The sequence below is a fragment of the Toxotes jaculatrix genome, chromosome 17 (genome assembly GCF_017976425.1).
Source record: "Toxotes jaculatrix isolate fToxJac2 chromosome 17, fToxJac2.pri, whole genome shotgun sequence".
Taxonomy (NCBI): Eukaryota; Metazoa; Chordata; class Actinopteri; family Toxotidae; genus Toxotes; species Toxotes jaculatrix.
The window spans coordinates 9,671,369-9,692,189 of record NC_054410.1 but is presented as its reverse complement, the minus strand read 5'-3'; the positions used below and the strand labels follow the sequence as shown (position 1 = coordinate 9,692,189).

The 20,821-nt window shown below is 41.5% G+C and overlaps 1 protein-coding gene across 1 annotated transcript in view; it reads right to left on the bottom strand.

Annotated features, from left to right (window-relative positions):
* pacrg (PARK2 co-regulated) overlaps positions 1–20,821 on the bottom strand; it is a 119,134-nt gene that overhangs the window by 51,329 nt on the left and 46,984 nt on the right. Inside the window, exons 3-4 of the mRNA XM_041061104.1 lie at positions 6,759–6,930; positions 108–257 (exon numbers count right to left, since the gene is read on the bottom strand). Coding sequence (XP_040917038.1) covers positions 108–257; positions 6,759–6,930 — 322 coding nt within the window. The remainder of the gene's footprint in view (positions 1–107; positions 258–6,758; positions 6,931–20,821) is intronic.

The following is a 20,821-nucleotide window of genomic DNA, read 5'->3' as shown; positions in this document are numbered from 1 at the left end:
GGACAAGCTTACACAATGACTGCTCCACAAAAGCACAGAGACACGTCATGCTGACACACCATCTGTACATGAATTGAAAATCAACCATTTGCATGGCTGGAACTCACTGTTCATGTTCTTGAAGATGTTGAGAATGGGGAGGATCTGTCTGTAGTAGGGCACCAGTGCCTCTCCCACCATGTCTCCAGACATGACCAGATGCTGCAGGACTTTAAGCGTGGTGCAGATCACCTGACGGTTCCTCGTGTTCAGGGCATCTGGAGGGCAGGACAAATGGCAAAGGTCAGGAATCAAGGCTCAGATAATTTAAGAAAAAAAGGGGCTGTAAGGACAAAGAGTCAGTTATTTTTTGAAGGTTTTGAGATGTAAACCATGTTTCCAGGTTGTTTGTTCAAGCAGGTGGAGGTACAGTAAATGCAGCGTTATGTCGTCCGAAACTATATGGTACAAACGCGTGGGCTTCGCAGACTCACACACAGCTAAAATATACATAAATCTTAACCCCCACACACTCCCTTTCCCTTGAAAGTATTTCCTATATAGCTGGGCTTTGATTTAGACTGGCTTTTCTGCAATCAGTGATTTCGAATGCACTGGGGAGGCAGGGGTAAGTGAGAGCCAATCACTGGGCTATTTGGCCTACAGCTGCACTTAACTCCATCTCCCACTGATAGAGAGAACAAAAGGGAATGATGGTGGGAGAGATGGAGAGCTACAGAGATCAAGAGAGACAAATACAGAAAAGAGAAAGAGGGAAAGGGGGAGAAACAACAAAAGACAAAATGTCAGAAAGAGAGATAAAGAGATGTGACAGGCAGAGGGCAAAGGCTTAGAAAATAACTGTGATTAGCAACTAAGACTGACATATTTTTCTAGTTTCTTTACGCGTGTTTTATTTGTGCTGTTTTAGTTTTTTTGCGTGAGCTTCTGAGTGAGTGCTGGTAATTCCCTTTTGTGCAGACTGTCAGTCTAAAACAGCATACTCCTAGTTAGAAAACCAGACCTAAGCTATTTCTCTTTATGAAACCTTAAACTGTCATTTGATGCCTACTTTCCCAAAAAGAGAACCGTAATAGCATCACAGCACCTATTTTGCCAGTAAGCACATACAACAACAGAAAAGAAAAGCACAAAAAAAACACAACATTTCCAATGAGAGAGTCAAAACAAAGAAAGCAGCTACAGTGTGAGCAGAGACACTGGGAGCCTGTGGTTGACAGAGAGAAGAAAAAAAGTGGCAGCAGGTGAGAGAGTGAGAACGAGAGAAAGTTAGCACTGAAAAACTAAGCACTAATTGCCTGAAACCAAAAAGCTGAATAAATCAAATTTTCAATATGGCAAAAGAAAATTACAAGCATTTCAACCTGCTTCTTGGAGTGAAAGATAAATAATGTGTGTGTGTGTTGAGCACCCACACTGTCACAAGGCAACAAATTATGACCGAATACAAATTTATTAAGACCTGGAGTATTGATGCTGTCACAACAGTTTTGTTTGTTCGTTTGTTTGTTTGTTTGTTTGTTTGTTTGTTTGTTTGCTTTGTGTGGTTGGCACCTGAGAAATGTGAATTTATGGAAAAGATTCAAACATAAACTTTTCTCTCTGTGTTGACACCTGATTTTACAAGCGGGGCGGAGCTGTGATCACACTTACACTCACAGAACAAATGGCAGCCGACACACACACATCAGACAAGAGAAACAAAATGATGATATGTGCTGATGATGACAACGCTCAAGTGGAATCGAGTGTTTCACAAGCAACAATGAGGTAATGCTACTAATCTCCCTGAGCGCCTGTTGTGTCAACTACATAAATTCATGGAAAAGCATGGTCAACAGATGCATCACAGTCTTACATTTTATTTATTTTATTCTTCTTGTCCACTGAAGGTCATGTCACACTATATAACTGCTTAAGATACATTATGCTAATAAAATGATGCTATTGCTACTAAAGGCATATTTTTTTTTTGCCCTAGAGATTTTCACTGGTCGGAAGAAATCCTAATGACCAGTTGTGCTGGTCCTCATTAACGTAAGGAGAAGACTTTCATCCAGTATAAAGCAGCTGTGGATAACAGCCACTGTAAGAATCACCCATATTGATTTAAAGATCAATGCATACTGATCTACGGAAGTTCCTGCTACAATCACATTACACTTCCATTTTTTTTAATGCTGATTTAAATGCATTTATTGAGTGGACGCATTATTCCATATTTGTGATGAAACAAACATTTAGTTTGTCCTTCATGACAAATCAGTTACAATTTCTAAAACCAAATTTCAACCAACATACCAACAACTCACTTTGTGATGACTCATTTGATTTAAATTGCTACCAGTTAGACCAGTAAGACTTATTTGACCTTGGTGATGTTGTGCTGGCCGTAGCTGTGGGCGTAGCACTGGATGTGGTGCTGCCACAAAACATGAACCAATGTTCATTCTATTCTTAATGCACTCCTTTCTGTTTCTTGCAAATCAATACGTAAAATCGACACATCATAGAATCAGTCAGAGTAGTAATGACATCCTAACAATCCCCCTTCCAAGCACTATATTCAAATTGACAGAGAAGACCGACTGAGACAGAAAGGGAGCAGCAACCCTAAAATACTGTGTGACAGTTGGAGCACTCAGTGAACAGCATAATGTATCCCCCAATGCCTGTGTTAAAACAGCTCATATGCAAATAGAAAACTGTCACAAGCTCACACACACTCAAACACTCAAAACAGCTGATACGCACACAATCTCATGGACATGCACATGCTCACACATTCCAACACACACACACAAAAACACACACACATTAAAAACAATCAGACAAAATGTCAGCCTCAGTCATAAGCACAGGCAGTGCTCAACATGGCAGCAGCAAAATATAAATGAAGTTATATAATGTAAAAGAGTCATATAAATGACAGGAAGCTGGTAAGTCAAAGGAATAAAACATTTTACATTTACAGTTGTACCTAATTTTGTGTGCGTATGAGAGAAAATGACGAATTGAACCAGGTATGTTAAAGAGAACCAGGTAGAGTGCATGACAGCTTTGCATGTCTTTGTCTTTGTCAGCGGCACAGACAAAGTACGTGTACGTCAGTGTGTGTGAGACTTATAAAAGAGGTCCAGCGGTGGAGATGATGCTGAATGAGCGAATGTATTGTACTTTATGCCATCTCTCCATCTCTGCTTTGGTGTCTCCACAGACAGAAAAGCGCGGAGATATCTGCCATCACCAAGATAAGGTGGAATGTGGAATGACAGGAATTTCAAACCTACATAACAAACAATGAAATTCTAATTACCAGCCAGCGCAAACAATTTTCCCTGCTGTGACATTTGGACCGCGGGACTGTTCAATTATTCATTGGCACTCGTGCCTTGAAAAAAAAAAAAAGAGGGAAAGAAAAAAAAAATTAAAAGAGCGGGGGAGAAGGCAGCCGAGGGCCTGATATATTAATGCTGGTATAAAACCTGTGTTGGGACAAATCTGAATAAAGTAATCATCTATTCATGCTAGGACCTGTTTCATATTCAGTGTGAAAATAAAACAATGGTGACCTTGTATTCTATTTCCTGTGAAATGTCAGAGGTAGGGTGACACGTCGGAGAGTTTAGCGGTGAATTGTTCTCGCTCAGTGTATAAATATACTTTTCAGATCAGAAGAAGATGTTCCCGTGCAGAGGCGTAACTGAGGATCTTCTTGTAATGAAAGTCTCATTTTGGTTCAAAGCTGAACAAATGTTATGTCAATCAACTGAGGCTCAATGGAGCCATGGCTCTGAATCCTCCTCCCTATTTAAAGAAGTCAGAAAAATCCAAACCACAGCATTTCAGTAACAGTTTACACTTTCTCTTTGAGTCACCATTGTACAGTTTGGTTAAACATAGCTGTTTTTTTGTTGCCTTTACATCCAGAGATACCAGTGTTTCATATAAAATGATTTGCTATATTTTTTCTGCACAGGCTTTTTTTTTTTAGTTATTTTACCAGTGGTTACTTCCAAAATTTATTTGCTTCTTTTTTTTCCTCCTATAAAGTAGCTTCACTAGTGAGGGGTGAATGGAACACGCTGTACAGTAGGAAAGAGTTCAGCCTTTAAGTCACTGAGGACAGGGCCTTAGAGTATAATGTCAGGCAGAGCCTTCTTCATTGTGTATTCTCATAGGGTGACCTGCAGTCATCATCAAAATTCACCAGGGCCTGACGTGACTCAGTCGCTCTGCAGATAAGAGCCTGCCAGCCACATTGAAGATGTATTAACGTCAGAGAGGAAAAATATATATCTTGCCATTTTAAACTGCAGACGGCTTTTTACTTTCTTCCTCTTTCCACCATCCCTTCTTCTTCCGTGCTCCATAGAAAAGTAATTAATCTGCACAGAGACACGGACTGGCGGCTTTGCCTCGTGGATGGCGAAACAGGCCTGATTTTTAATAAACCAAGAAGTTAATAAGGAGCAGGCCATTTAAAATTCCATTATCAGTGTGAAGTGTGTGTTTTCATGAGGAGCATAACCATCACCTTTGGTCTGGCCTCCCAAAGGCAAATGACCAAAACTGCTGAGGGGTTTGAATTTATAAGCTACTGCCTGAGTTAGGCCCAGTCGCTCTGTGTATAATGTCTAGTAGTGTGTGAAGTCGGTGTCTCTTGATAAAGGGCAAAATCGACATTAGGCCGTCCAAATATTTAACCTATCTGTGAAAAGATGATAAATCTTCAACCTGTGAAATAACAGATTGCATTTTGCATGAAATTTACCAAATTTGAATTTATTTTATTACATTTTACTTTACAAAATCATTGCTTTCCCCATTATTTAGGAAATAAAGAAAAAAAACAACTAAACAATACTGGCATTAAAAAATTCAGCAGCAACATTCATGCAAACACAAGTCTGAAGATGTGTGTGTCAGTTTGTAAACTGTGTAATGGTTCAGACCTTGTGGCGTGAGTTCAGGGCCATACGTAGTGCGGTGACAGACCGTGCCAGGGTCAGTCTGTCACTGTGTCTCTGTCTCCAACAGCCCTGCCTAGTGTTGGTCGTTACGCCCCTCTGCCTCCACAGACATCCAACACACACACACACATAAACAAGGAACACACAGACACACACACTTCACATAGGCACACACACCAGCAGCCAACTGTCCATGACATGAACACTATCCCAGGCTCACTAGGCGCCACTTAAAGGCTCCCACTTTGAAACTGACACTCGACTTGGCAGCGGCACCAAACAAAAGACAGAGCATGTGTGTGTGTGCGCGTGTGCGTGTGTGTGTGTGTGAGGCTGTGTCTCTCTTCAGGCTGAAATTATCTAGCAAAAGTCACACAATGCATTCCTATAAACTTCACTGTACCTTGATCCCCCTCGTGTTCACAACACAAGAAACCTTTCCTGTCCACATCACTGTAAATTCTCACATCTATTTCTGAAGTCATAGACCACTTCGCCATGCGACATGACCTCTCCACCCACGTCCATCTGCCAACTTGTGTGTGTGAGTGTGTGCGTAAACATGTCAGTGTGGAGGTAAGGTAAGGAGGTAAGGTAAGGAGGCACAACATGGTGACACAGTTAAATGTAGCACGTCACCACATTCATGGCAGATTATGAGGCATGCTTTTAGAGCCGACGTCTTCCGGCAAATGCAAAAGCAAGGACGCATCGTCCTGAGGGCTGATGTAATAATAGGAACAGTGTGACTGCAAAACCAAATTAGGACTTGTCGCAGGACTGGTTGTATAGTAATGTTAGAATCTGTTGTAGCGCGAACTCATGTAAGACAGGTGAGTCTATTCCTGGTAAACTATGTTGTTCTATTTTGGTTCATGTCCATTACCACTGCAATGTTGTCTGAGAGGGCTTTGAAAGTGCCAGTGCGTGTAATTATAAAAAAAAATGTAATAACATTTAACACATAGGTTTTAATTTATGCTCAAGTATTTTATATACATGTTATATACATATGTATATAATATATGTATCTCACATGTTAGGTTGCTTAACATCAGGTTTCCAACTAACTATGAAAGGCCTTAAATTCAATTTGTGCCAACAACCTGTGCGTGTTATTAACATCTGATTTATTTAAATGAGCAGCTAGTTACACCATCAGCAACTGGGAATGCCTTCTAGTCTTGGGATTTCTCAAGCAAACATAAATCCAAATGTAATGATGCTGTCAACAAAATAGTGAATAATGAAATGATGGCATGGAAAAATATTTATTAAGGCCGCAATTAAACTCTAACTGAGCAGATTACTTGGCTGTCAATCACTCATAAAGCAACAACTTTTACTTACAGAAAGGTTTGCAAAATGAATTTAAACGGTTAAGACAGTAGGGTCATTTTGCAGTCAAAGTTAATTTAATAGTTCCTGTATCTTAATTGTTTAAAATTGCAAATTATAATCCTGTGTTATTATTTTTTCAGTACAAATTACTAAAAAAATAACAATACAGGATTATAATTCAAGTTACCACATATTTTATATACACAAATTTCTCTCTTCTTCACTGTCTTTAGAGCTTTATAGCAGCATTTTTAACAATACTCTAATTGTATTTAAGCTGACATAATACCAGCAGTTGAAAAGTATTCCTTAAGTCTTTCCCTTCAGTGGCAGGGGAACACAGTGAATGTAAATCAACAATCAACACACACAGGGTCACTTGGGAAAGAAACTGAGATGTGTGTGATTGGTAAACCGTGAGTGCAGACACCTTTCCAGACTTACTCTTGATGGGGATGATGAGCTGGGGAATGACGGGCTGGATCTTGGGGCCTCCGTGCTCCAGCATGTCATGGACTCCCTGGCGGGCGAAGAACTCGTACGGATGAAGAGTCTCACATAAGCCATCAAAGAACAGAGGCAGGTAGTGGTGGTAGTCCAGCTTCTCGATTTCCACCTAAGGACAGAAATTTACATTTACATTAAAGGCATTATCAGCTGCTTCTTTAATCCACAGAGACGGACAAAGAAAGACGGGGGGTTGAGTTTCTGTCCTTTGCTCAAGGGCATTTGTCAGAACATATGGCTGTTAATGGAGACGTTATCCAGCAGCAGGGATGAACTTTTTGTTTACGGGACAGCCTCGCTCTCTACCCAAATCACCTTCAAGCTTGCTCTTATTCACACCTTTACACAAAAACGTGCACACAGTGAGAGATATAGCAGATGAAAATTCCACGTGTTTTCCAGGAATTCATTTATTGCCATAAAGCTCTCTTTCATTCTTTGCCCTTTCTCTTTGTTTGTCCTTGGCTTTGCACAAAATCTAGGGCTAAAGCTCCTCTTGCAGCCATTTATAACCCTTACAGTAAACACATTCTCACACACACTCACCCACATACACCCATGCACACACACACAATGGCGGAGGACAGCTGTTCAGGAGATCATGACACAGCGGCATGTGGCATCTTGTGGGCTGACATGTTAACACCTGTTTACAGCATTTACAGGACAGACAGAAAGGCGCGCACACACACACAATTGGTCTGTAGATGAAGACATTCGTCCGACTACAGGCCACAGGCAGGCTTTGATGTTGTTTGGCTGAGCGTGTGGGTTCTGTGTGACACATTAAAGTGAAGCCTTTCATGTGCGTAAAGCCATCAGAGGAAAGCCACTCAGACACACTGGGCTGGAACGAACAGCTGACCCAAAGGAGGCTGTCCTTGAGCCTTTTGTGTGCATGTGTGTGCATGTGTGTGCTCTGAAAATCACACAAAATGTTACATGTAGCCATGGCTCATGCAGTATCTGTGTACTGGATCTAGTTACTGTGTGTGTATTTATAACGGGGGTATCAGCTGTAGCGCTGCATCCCAGTGGCACTATTGTTGAGCAAGGGTTAGAGGTTGAAGGGGTGATTCTGTTTTTTGTGTAATGAAAGGCAATCCCTCTGGTGCAGAGGCAAATAGCCCCCCAGCAACTAGCAGTCCTCGAGGACAGCTGAAGCCATGAGGAGACACTCTCTTGTACACACACACACACACACACACATATATATATATATGTATACATACATACACAGACACACAGACACAAGCACCCTGCTGGGCCACGGTGGTCTGGAGCTGAAATGTCACCCAGGCACTTTCAAGTCCCCAGCCCTCACCCAGTCCGTGCTTAGAGCCAAGACTTCAAAGCAGGGTACACCCTCCCTCCCTCCCTCCTGCCAATCCTCCCTGACACACGTCTCCCCCACGGGTAAACACCGAGATGGAGAAGGAGAGAAAAAAGATGGAGAGATGGCAAGATGGCGACAGAGACAGAGAGCTCACACTGTTAGCACAGAGAGACAAGGCTGATTGCTTTGAGGCAATTTGCCGGCCAACCTTGACCTTTCCCTGCGCTTGGTCAAGATCATCATTGTGAGTCAGTCGTGCTGGAGATGAGAACAAAAGCAAACATGAGCCCAGAGAGAAAGGGAAGAGAAGGAATAGAAGGGTAGAGAGAGTGAGGACAGGCGAGATGGCACTGCAGCAAAGCACTGCTTGCTAGCCAGTGGCAGTCAGTGGCACACAGAGACACGTCATGCCAGAAGCTGCTGAAATTCTTCAGCCACAAAACCAATGTATGCAACAAAATCCACAACATTTTAACCATTACATTTTTACGGGCAAGCAAATTTTTTATACTTAATCAACACATTATTAGAAATAATATTGTTCTATTTGATTATACTTTGGGAAATAAAATGTGAAAAAACAAAAGTAAATAAATGGATAAAGAGGAATTAAACTTAGAATGAAAGAAATGTATTAAGCTAAAAAAATTGTGGTTAAAGCATCAAAAGGAAGAAAACAACCATAAAACATCCTTTAACTGGTGAAATGTTCTGGTCCTTACTTTTGTCCAGTGTATGTGTTGTGTTATATTATCATTGAATGTATGTATTTCTCTTTGTCAGTTATATGTAAAGAAGTTTAAATAGCTGTTTGGTTAATAACCACAGTGAGTATTTTTACTTGTTCATTTCGCATAAAGCCAAATTATATACAAAGAATAAGGTTATGAAAGCTATACTAATCATTATTATTAATAATAGCACACAGCCTTGTCTGGCACTATCAGTACATTATCAGGTCTCACATTGAGGTGTAGACGATCTCACCTACCATGTTGTGAACCTGAGATGTTGAGGGAATAATTACCTGGGAGCATTAATGTGGTGTTACTGTGTCTGTGAGGATGGCTCTGAACTCTGTCATGCTCTTAATCAAAATCACATAAACAAGCACTTAGGGACTGGCTGAAGTTTCCAGTTAGCTCTCAACGAGAAGGGACAATCAGCAAACACCTTCACAATCTCACGCTCTTACATAGCACATGCACACACACCTACACGTACACATTCCCCAAGAATCTTAATCAGCAGCTGCACTCAGCGGTAACTCTTGCATCCGTTATCGATTGTCCGCCCAGGTTTGTTTGTCTTTGGGTGCCTGTGGGAATCCCCCCCTGGAGTCCGGGGAGTCAATGAGAGTGGAGCACAGGAAGACTATCAGCCAAGTAGCAGCAATTAGCCCTGGGACACAGACCTGCATGTCTCCTCTGGTCAGCGCTGCAACAGCAGACGCACAGCAACAGGCTAGACTAGGAACAAGTGTGAGGAGAGCCTCTGCTCATTAAACAGCCGTATCAGAGGCCCCTGACAGGCACGGGAGACCAGGAGGAATGAAAACAGCAGGTTGCCGCTTTAAATACACAATGGCTGGATGTGAATGTGTGTGTATATACAAATCTTTCTATGGTTTCTATGGTTGGGTTCGAAACCACTGTTGTGAGGTCCGGTCCTCAAAACTTCAAAGGGCTATTTGAGGGTTAAGACTTGGTTTAGGCTAAGGCTGAGGTTGAGCATTTAGTTGTGATAGTTAAGGTCAGAGTAAGTGTGTTCGGGAAAGCATTATGTCAAAGAGTGTCCCCACAACTCATGTAAGACATGATAATGTGTGTGTGTGTGCACACGTGTGGGCAAAAAAATGTGTGGGCAGAGAGATATGAGTGTGTATGACTGTTTTTGTGCAACTCCATGTAACGCCTGTGTGTGCTCAGATGTGATAAGCTATTGGGCTAGTTTGCCAGGGTGATGTGAGACATTTATGCTAAAAAGCTGAGGGAAAAAAGGTTATAGGATAAGATACAATGTGAAAGCGACAGGGAGAATAAGAGGAGAAACGAAATGTGGATGTCTGCGTGTGCAGGTTTCTCTCAGCCTGCTTCGGAGATCACTGTGATCAAATGTGATTAGGAGCAAATGGCTCACCCCTCCCTTTCTATAAAACCACACTTGATGGTTAGCCTGTGGGTCTTGGTATTGTGTGTTTGGAGGTGTGTGTTTGGATGTCGCTTGGTAAAAACTTTGCTTACATTTGCAAAAGAGTGGCTGTGGTATAATATATTTATTCCTCCCTCATCCCCTGCTTCCTGATCTAACAACATGGGTGAGGAAAGCGTGGGTGGAGGTCAGGAGTCCTCTCCAACTACACATCCTTCTACACCTCTGCATTCACTAGACCACAAGTACTTCTCAGCAACTAATCAAATCCCCCAATTATCGAATTAAATCCCTCTATAAATGACACTGCACCCACATTTTCCACCTCAGTCAGACATATGTCACATTACAGAGGCTAAAGCAGCTATAATTGCAGTTTCACTGGGTCTTAAAAATGCCACCGCCAGCAAATTTTGTCATTCCATCTGGGGATCTAACCTTTGTTGTCTTACTAAAAACATGTCTCATAGATCATGCTAGAAACAGGCTGTACGCCAGCTGTTTGACAATGCTGCTATTTTAATTGATGATGCCATAATGACTTGACCTGGATTCAGCTTTCTGTTAACACAAGCACAGGTTTCTGTATTTAGATGAGCTGGCAGATGAGACGCTGTCAATTATTTCAGCTTTGAGAGGAGAACAGGCTTCCTGTTGGTGCCACTCATACCATGAGCCATTTATTACACAGACACTATGGCCAAACAAACGCCCATTTGCTCTGCTGAAAATCTATTATAGAAGACCAAAAGGGAATGCAGAACTCACATATGATGGCATGTAGGGAAGAGATATGCATTTACAGGGTTATATGTTATGGGGATGCAGGAGACAGGCATGAACCAACAAGCACTGAAAACAACAATACATACCACAAAGGAATTCCTGTCAGTCTTCAGTGTTATCTTGACTTCAACTTTGCTGTTTCTCTGAGAAACCATGTCAGTTTCTAAAAACCCTTCTGTGGCCATCAAATTTTAGATTTGTGCATATAAGTTCTCTCCTAAAGTAAGAATTATAAAGCTTTAACACTACACTGATTTTGTCAGTTTTTGTTTTAATTGTGATTTTTTTTTTTGTAGAATTTATGTAAATATGGGTAATAACAGCATTGTTGTTTCTGACAGTCTTTTGTTGTTATTATTCTGACATTGGCTTCCCACTCTATCTAAGGATCAGTTACATGAAGTGCTGCAGTTAAAGTATGGACCTTAACTGAATATTTACCATATATCATGATGTGTGATGCTGATGTATTAGAGTGATTATTTAAGGTGGAACAATAAGATTAAATTATAAACTGGAATCACTGTTTAATTTCCCTGCTGTGGGGGCCAAGGTAATTATTAAATGAAGGTAAAGAAAGTCCTCCATGGACCAGTTCAGTAAGTAACAGCTCAAATCACCATGACCACGACATGAACTCTGTGGATAGCAGTTTCCCTATTATTAATGTCTCATATGAGTTGTTAGCCCCATAACCATAAAATGAAGCTTTTGGATGTCAAAACTGTTCCATGGGGCAAACCTCCAACTCCATTCTGTGCAGCTGCACACAACACAGTTTGGACTCTGCTGCAAGTTGGCCAGAGAAATGATCGTGTTGATAAATAATGATATGAAATCAGTGAAGTCACTGCACTGCAAGCAGGACAAACACACAGGCAAGTCATTCAGTTCCAGATTCCATTTTGTGGAAAATATGAGTATTTAGCTTTCAATGCTTGTCGGCTGTGACGACAGTAATGCACAACAGCAAAGTGGTATCGTCATGATGTTAAGAACCGAGTGTCTGTGTGAAACCTTTCAAACTTTCTGTGGGGTTGTGGAGTTTGCCACATCCTCAAAACTTGTGCTCACCTCACAGCAGGTGGCAGCTAACTTGATCTCTTAAAATATAACTGAACTTTCTTTCTACATTCAGTGTTTGGTTCTTCTAAGGGATGAACACGTTAACACATTGGCGGCAAAATATCCTATCTGAGATATAAATGCTGCTTTTTATGATCACATAAACTAAACTGAGCTGAAAAGCAGCCTCTGTGGTTGACTCATGACTGAATTTATTTGTTTGCGAAGATGCTGCACGTCTTGCATACACATTTTAATTTGCTTTTAAGAGAAGATTTTATGGCACAACCTCTCAAAAACTTCAGAAATTTGCACATTGCACACAACACATACTAATAATTTATTCATCCTAATCCAGCCCTGCTTCCAACTGTGCCACAGGTGCACAGCACACCACTGGCCACAACATTTCCAAAAATCAGTCATCACGCTGTGTGCACTCACTGTGAATACGAGGAGGGAAAAAAATGGAGAGAAAAAAAAAGAGAAAAAGAACAGAATATTTTGACTTTCTTGGAGGTCACAATAAGAGGACCATGACTGGAATAGGCAAACGATAAGTGAGTGAAAGAGGAGTGAGTCACTCTCGCTATCTCCCCTGACAGCTGTTTCCATCTAACAAGCATGCAAGTATGCTCAATTCAAAGCACTAGTAGTAGAGTGCATGGTGTCAATTGAAATGATACCTAACACATGCTGTATGAAACAATTTTGGGGCTTCAAAGATAGTTCAAACCCAGGACACACAGAGCTATGAATCTTATGTGAAACTACCTCGCACTCACACATACATAGACACAAATATACTATGAGATTAAAGAATTTTATTTGGGCGCACAGTCACGACGGTGGTCCCAGACGGTGTGTTGAGGATTAAAAGCAGGTGGGTGTTATTAGAGTAACAAACATGAGCCAGAGTAATTGAAAGAGTGACCCTGTAGACAGTGTTCCTGTTGAAATTGTGATTGAATAAATGCTGTCAAATATGAATAAAAACCCTACTACATCTCCCTGTTAGAAATTGCACGATATTTCTCAATATAGTTTTTACCATACAATGACAGAAAATCAACCAAAACATTGAATGTTCCTTAAAAAAAAAAAAAGTCACCAAGGCACTGAATATTTAGCGGCAAAGTTTAAAAACGCCTGATTCTGCTGCAGGCATTTTCTGTGTGGACATGTTCTCTATTTACCCAAACTCTCATCATCAAAATCATTATTAAGTCTCTGTTTCTGCAGTTTCCTTGTTTACATAAGGAACAAAGACGAAATTCGGTTTGTTCTTGCGCTCCCACTGAGAACCCATCACAATTATTTTCCTATAAACAAGAAAGCAAGTAAAACCAATTAATTTTGCACACAGATTTCAAACTTGCCAGCAGAATGTTGGTAATATCTGGCAATGGATTTTTGTTTGTTTTTGTTTACATTCTTCAAGCAACTCACGCAGTTTCTGTTGCACATTAACAGTGGCCCCTATTAGCCACAAGACAGCACACTCAAACTAACAAAATACAGCAGGCCTCTAAGGCTGTGAAGTGACTGAAACAAAGGTGAACAGGAAGTGATGGAGGGCTGAGCAGATTGATGAAGGAGTAGAGGGATAGAGGGATGTAATGTTAGAAGAAGCTGAGGTGACTGACGAAGAGACTGTCTGGAACCTGCTCCAGTTTTAAAGGTGAGGCAGCTAAATAAAGCCCAGATTAGGACTCCACTGACTGTGCTCACAGCATGTGTGTGTGTGTGTGTGTGTGTGTGTGTGTGCTCGTGTGTGCTCCAGCACGGGACCCTCTGCCACTGTGATGGAAGTAGGCCAGAGCAGTGGAGAGAAGGAGGAGGAGGGAAACGAGGCGATGAACATGACAGGAGTTGGGGACAAAAGGTTTCATAGCTGGAGTTTTCCTTATCTCAGTGCAGTGTATGCATGCCTGCACATGTGTTAGCCTATGTGCAGTTAGCACGGGCGGACGCTCTGACTGTGCGAGATACAGGCCTTTCAAATGACCTCACAATGGTCATAAAGTCACAGCTCGCCAGCTAGCGGTGTGATTGCGTCTGTGTCTTGTCTAGATCCACGGCCTCTGCTCTCAGCTTCCAGTGATTACAGCTCAGCAGCCGAGCTTGACAACACACAGGCAGAGTGTAATCAAGTCAGGGAGAGGGAGGTGTAATCAGCATTTCCCCTCCAATCAGCCCCAAAATCACTGTCTCTAATCTGCAGCCAGTCATTGATGGGTTTGATTGATAGGATGGATTTGTTATCTGGCTGTGGGGGTCTGCAGGGAGCAGAACAACAAGCAAGAGCAAGAGACACAGTCAGCTTATCAGCTATCGCTACATTTGTTACCGCTCCCCTCGTTGAGCGAGCGGAGCTTTTCCTCACAGGCTACAACTGCGGCTCTCCTCTCATTTATCATACAGAAGAATTAAATGTGGACACTTCAAAGTACTTCCACACATAAGGGTCCCCGGGGGCATGTGTTTTCTCCCTGTTTAAAATGGAAAGGGCCAATCCATCACTGGTTGTTTGTGACGGAAACAGAAACCACAGTGAGTATTTGTGTATGTGTGTGTGTGTGCCTGAGTGTGCAAGCACACACGTGTCTATGTACGCGTTAATTACTCGCGTATATATGTCTGTGTGTCTGCATGTGTGTGTGATTTGTATATGTCAGATGCACAGGGAAGATAAGAGGACAGAATAATGCTTTTTCAGCAAGCAAATACCATGACTGCAGCTTCTACTGCCTGCACAGTTTTGATAAATCTTACTCCTCTGGCTCATACTGTACTGAAAAATCCTCACAAATGTCCAAACAAATATGCTCATTTTCAATGAGCATGTGATGAATGAGCTCCATTGATTTTGTGCATGAAGCCAAAACAAGGGAGACCAAGACAAATTCTTGGTCTGTTTAAGATAATAAGGCAGCTTTGCCAGGCTGTGCGACACTCTCTGTTTACGTTTGAAGAAACAGGGTCGACAAAATCAAGAAAATCAAGACGACATATAAGTTAGCAGATACAGATATAATTAGACTGCTCACTTGTGCATCGGCATGCAAAAATAATTCAGGAGTAGCTTATTTGAATGTGACCTTGTCTTTTCCAACTTGATTATCTGTCTCTTAGGCAGAGAATGGTGTACAGGATGAGTTATTAAAAAATCAACATTTTCTTTACTGAAAAAAATCTCAACATTTAAGGCTAAATATTGGATTGAAACAGTGACATTATTATCAGGCTCAATTCCTCTTTTAAGACAGTACTCTCACTTCTTCCACAATTAAGGTAGGATCACATTATGTTTACATTCAACAAAATTTATCTGTGCTCAATCCCAAAAAAGCACATGTTCTCCCACTCTGAAGTTGAACTCTGAAGTTGAAGGTGAACTCTGGTCTGTGGATATGCTGGTGACAGCTAGACATATGAAATACATGCCTAAATACAGAAGTGAATGGAAAACAGCAGGAATCCTGAAACAAAACGAGTATTGACCATACCTTTACTCCAAGCATTTTTAGCATTGGTGTTATAACAAGCCTCTGCTTACTGCATTAATAAACATGTGTGTGTGTGTGTGTGTGTGCTGGCAGAAGCTGTCACACACACTTAACTACATACTGAGATGCATCATAGCCTAAATTAGGCAGAGTAAATCGTGTGACACAATCAAAAGCACCAGAGCAACAGATGCTAAAAGGACCTTGAGTAGAGATTGTTTTGGAAAATGCTGATCCAACATTAAAAAGAAGTCTTTAAAGTGCTTAAAATTTGAACATGTAGCAAATCATGAGTTACTATGCGGGCCTCAAGGTGAGAGCTCCTGTTGAGCAAAGTATCTTTTCTCATTAGTTGGTGCCTATCTAAATGAAAACTCCCAATTCTGCTGAGGCACCTTGATCAACAACACAGCCAGCAAGGATTTCTGTGACATGAACACCAGTTGGTGACAACCCCACGGCTAACTAAAAATAATTCTCAAAGAGAAACATTTCAGCATTTTAAATTCAACAAGTGAACCAGACTCTGAGCTTGTGTGTCAAGTGTGCTGAGCCAGTAATGCCAACCCTGAGCTGGGGAGCAGCACAGAGAATCAGCAGCATCAGTAGCAGGAGGGTAGGCAGTGGCAGAGAGTGTCTGTCAAGGCTCTGTCCAGCTCCTAATGGGATGTTCTTGTTGTTGCCAGCGGATAACTCTCATCCTGTGTTCTGGACCACAGATCAAACAGCGCCTGGACTCCACAGTGCTACCACAGCTGCATGGATGGAGAGGACAGCAACAGAGAGTGGAGTTGGAAGGGTAAGTAAAGGGTGAGACGAGACACCGTGCTAGCAAGCAGGTAAAAAGGACAGCGAGAAAGAATAAATGAAAAAAAGAAAGAGGGTAAAAGGGAAACCAACCTATCTTTTCAGTTAGCTCGCATTGGATCCGTCTGTTCACCCTCACGGGCAGATTATAACCCATTCTTCTATTTTCAGCTTCAATTTAGGTGAGGGGAAAGTGAGGTGAAGAGAGAGGAGCAAAAAAAAAGATGAAAGCCAAGTATAAAAAAAAACTCAAACCTAATCCAGGGAGGCTGGGAGCAGCAGCACAATGTCAGGACTGTTCAAGATGGCGTCACTTTATAACGCACTTGTCCAGAAGGATCAACAGACCCTACTTTGTGAAAGACTGTCACACAAAACAGACAAAAGGCATGACCCAAAGATTTGGCATAATTGTTGGGTCAATAAATGGTGAAGTGGTGAACTGAGGCATCTTCACATCCAAAGATGGCCAGGCTTGTGGCGCATGAGCGCACGGTAGGACGTTTGCTCTCTCCGCTAAGGGTCAGCGGTGTTGTCAGGGCAAAGCTCTTTGTCAGGTGAGGTGGAATCAACCTTTTGAGTTATGAGTGGCAGCCAGCTGTGCAGGTGATGGTCCAGAGACAAAAAAAAAAGTGGTTTGGTGTGATGAATACAAAGAGCCAAACAGCAAGGCGAGGGGAGGCCAGCAAAGAATAAAGCTTAATTCACAGGGCTGCACACACAAAAACACACACATACACAGCTCGATCATCCACCTGCAGGGAGAAAGATGTCTTTCCTCAGCGCTGATGATAGCATCTTCAGTCCCATGGTTCAACACTTTCACTTGAGGCCTTTGACAAAAGGACTGAAACTAAAGAAGAGGATTGTTTCAGAGAAGCTGACTAATGTGCTCTGCAGGCAGGGCCTTATGAGTGGGATGAAAGGTAGCTTTTGAAATGTCACAGAAAATGCAGTGCTGCATGATTCTGAGCGCACACGCACAGACAGACGTGCTCCTGCTAGTACTACTACTGCAAGATTCCTGTTTTCATGTCGCCAAATCACGATCTTTTGATAATCAGTTGATAGCTGAATGCAAAGCAGTTCACAGCTCTACTGAATTTTCTTCCCTGGTTATTTATTTTCTTATTTATTAAGAAAATAAATAACCAGAATTGGGATGAATGCAACATCTATCATAGTCCAAGTTACTGCCAACAAGGACAATTTGAATGCTGACAAAAAGACACAACCAGAGGAGTAAAGGGCAGTTTACTACTTCTCAAAACAGGAGTGTTGGTGGGAAACTGATGACTAAAGATGGCAAAAGGCAGAAAACAAACAACAAAAAATTCTGAAGACAAATATACTTGGGAAACAATGTCCAGATGTTACCTACAACGTAACTAAACACCAGCTGCAAATCTGAACAAAAAACAAGTTTTTACATTGCTGCAGTGATGTACATGTGTACTGAACAACATGCACCAACATGCATCAGTACACCCTGACATCACTGTTGGTTACAGGAACAACAGATTTAATTTATTATCAATATTTAACCATGTAACTGCAGCTGGTGCAAGGACACGGAACACTGTGGTCTGCGGCCGAGCGGGCTGTGCATGGCTCGACCAAATCACTTCCTCCTCTCCTCTGCCTCCTTCGTAAGTATGTACACAACAATTGTGGCAGGCAGTGCACAAACACCCACAGAGGGGAAGGGTTTTTGCAAGGAGCATGCTGAGAGCTATGTTTACTTTTTAGCTTGTTGTGAAGTTACTTTTTAAGTAGTGGACAAACGAGTGCACTGAAAAACAGAAAATGAATTGATTAATTCTGAACTTTTATGAAAATATTGATGTAAAAATATATTTCCTTAAATTCACAAAACCTCCTGTAGTTACTACTCAAAGTCTGAAAATTATTAAAATAATCCTTCCTCTGGAAATAAATAGTCAAAATATCCTAAAAAGTGGGTTTTTCAGCTCCAAAGCTCTGGCACTCAGCTTCTAAGGGCCAAACAGCTTCTAAATAGAACTTTATTAATACTACACAGAATCAAAATCTGGTTGTGAGAATGTTTAAACTAGTGGAGATATTAATTTTTGAAAATTAATGATAATTAAAAATAAATAAATAAACAGCACCAAGGTTTTACATTAACACATGTTCTTAGGGATTCTGGGATGTTCAGCACAAATTTCAACTCAATCCTGTGAAAAATAAGTGATTGGTGAGGCTTAGAATACACATACAAAGAACTGCAAATACGTATACTGAGCACAACTGAAGTGTTTTTATTCACTGGTAGCTGGAGAGGATTTAAAACCAAGTGTTTCCCTCCATTCAGTAAAGTAAATAGAAATAAACCACTTATTCTCTCTTCAAATGTGTCCAAAAATTTTTTCTTAGCTTCATTTTGTTTCAGCACTGCACACACACACAAGCCTACACACACACCTGCAGTGTGTTTAGATTGCTTAATATTCCCATTTTCTATTAGAATGGAAGAATGGGTAAATAAATTCCACAGTCTGAATCCACCAGCTTGAAGAGTGCATGTCACAGTAGTGTATCCATTACAGCAGGTGGTAGGTGGCATTACAATGGATGGAGAGAATATACAAAGATATATGTACTTGGGAGGACAAAAGCCTTTCTTCCATTTAATGTTGTTTGCCTGGATGTAAGAGAAATAGCTGGTGCCCAAAGATGGTGCACAGGGATTATGCTTGTTCATGCTTGTGTATGTGCCAGAAAATTCACCCACGCATGCACACACACACACACACATGCATGCACACACACCCACAAATCTACTTTCCATTTGGAAGAGGGAGAGAGTGAGGGGAGCAGAAACAGTGCAGTGAAGCAGATGTAATTACAAAAGGCAATACAAGCCATGTGTCTGCAAGTCTCTCTGACCCACATGGAGGAAGTAAGTCAGAGCTTATCAGGGTGCCACAGAATGGGGAAATCTTCCAGCAGAGGTGGCAAGTGCTCCCTGCTCTTTTCAGATGTGACACATTGGGAAGATGGTGGTGGCGGTGGTTGGGCTCTAAGTGGAGAGGGTAGCAAATGAGGAAATAGTCCCTCCCTTCATAGCTGGAAGCAGGCAATCACTGGTTTGCCCCAGGAGGAGAGATCTGAGGCAGATAAACAGCACTAGTCCAGTCGTCATCTCATACACAGAGAGGATGCTTAGTTAGAAGATACAGGAGGGGAGTGGGGGTGAAAGGGTGACTAGATAAGGTTGGTGGTAGCACAGTCAGTATGTAGTGAATTAAATACTGTTTTTGCAAAAAAAAAAAAGTGCCATGAATTTGTAATGATGTGCCACCCTTAATGTTCTCAAGCCATGTCAACAAGACAGCAGTTAATGTTACTTTTGTCTGCTACTGCTGCTGCTGTTGTTTTGTTTCTGTCGCTGGTGTGAAAGATGTGTGATTTTGTTTTTTAGGAAATCCTGTGGAGAGATTTGACAGGCATTGTCAGATGACAAAGTGAACAGCTAGGAGATGAAGATATGCTTCTGACAGGTTTATTGCAAAAACTGTAGGTACAAACTGCTTGGCCTCAGCGCCTGCTGCTGTAAAAACACGCACACGTCCACGCACACAAGCACGGCACAAAAAAAAAAGCACACAAGATCGCACAGACTCAGACTCACAAGATTACACTGCCTCTGATGTTTCCAAGAGACGAGGGCTGGGAGAGGAAAAGGGGAGTTTTACTTTAGGATCAAAAGGAGAGAAAGCAGCATGAGAGAAGTGCCTGTCAAGTCCAATGTGTGGCCACTGCACCATCCATACATTCAGTCTCCCGTCTCACTTTGTCCACTTGTTTGTATTCTAGTTGTGATTCTTGGCATATTATTTGTGCCAGAAATGAAACCAGAATAAGTGTTATGTTCTGTCATAACTGCATATTTGTATGGCACAAAAAACAGGGTGTTTTTCTTTCATGTTTTTAGTAAAATAAAGACAAATACAAATAGTTTTTCTTGCCATGCACAACTGAATCTTGTCAGTGAAGTGAATCAGTAGTTTTTACTTCAGTTGGACGTGCTAGCTTTAGCTGATTTGGATAAATTCTTACTACAAGAAAGGACACCTAAACACTGCAAACAGTGCAATGGTGCAACAAATGCTTTGTCATGTTTACATGACTTCCTTGCTTGAAATAATTTTTTTGGTTCGTCTGTTTTATTGTCCTCTCTGAGTCATATACCCTATTATATTTTGCTCACTACTGGATACACATGGACTGATGCATGCATACTGGGTAATGCCAAATTATGCTCAACAGGTCCAAAATTCACTTTTTGCTGATTCCAGACCCTCGGAAGAAATAGAGCAGTG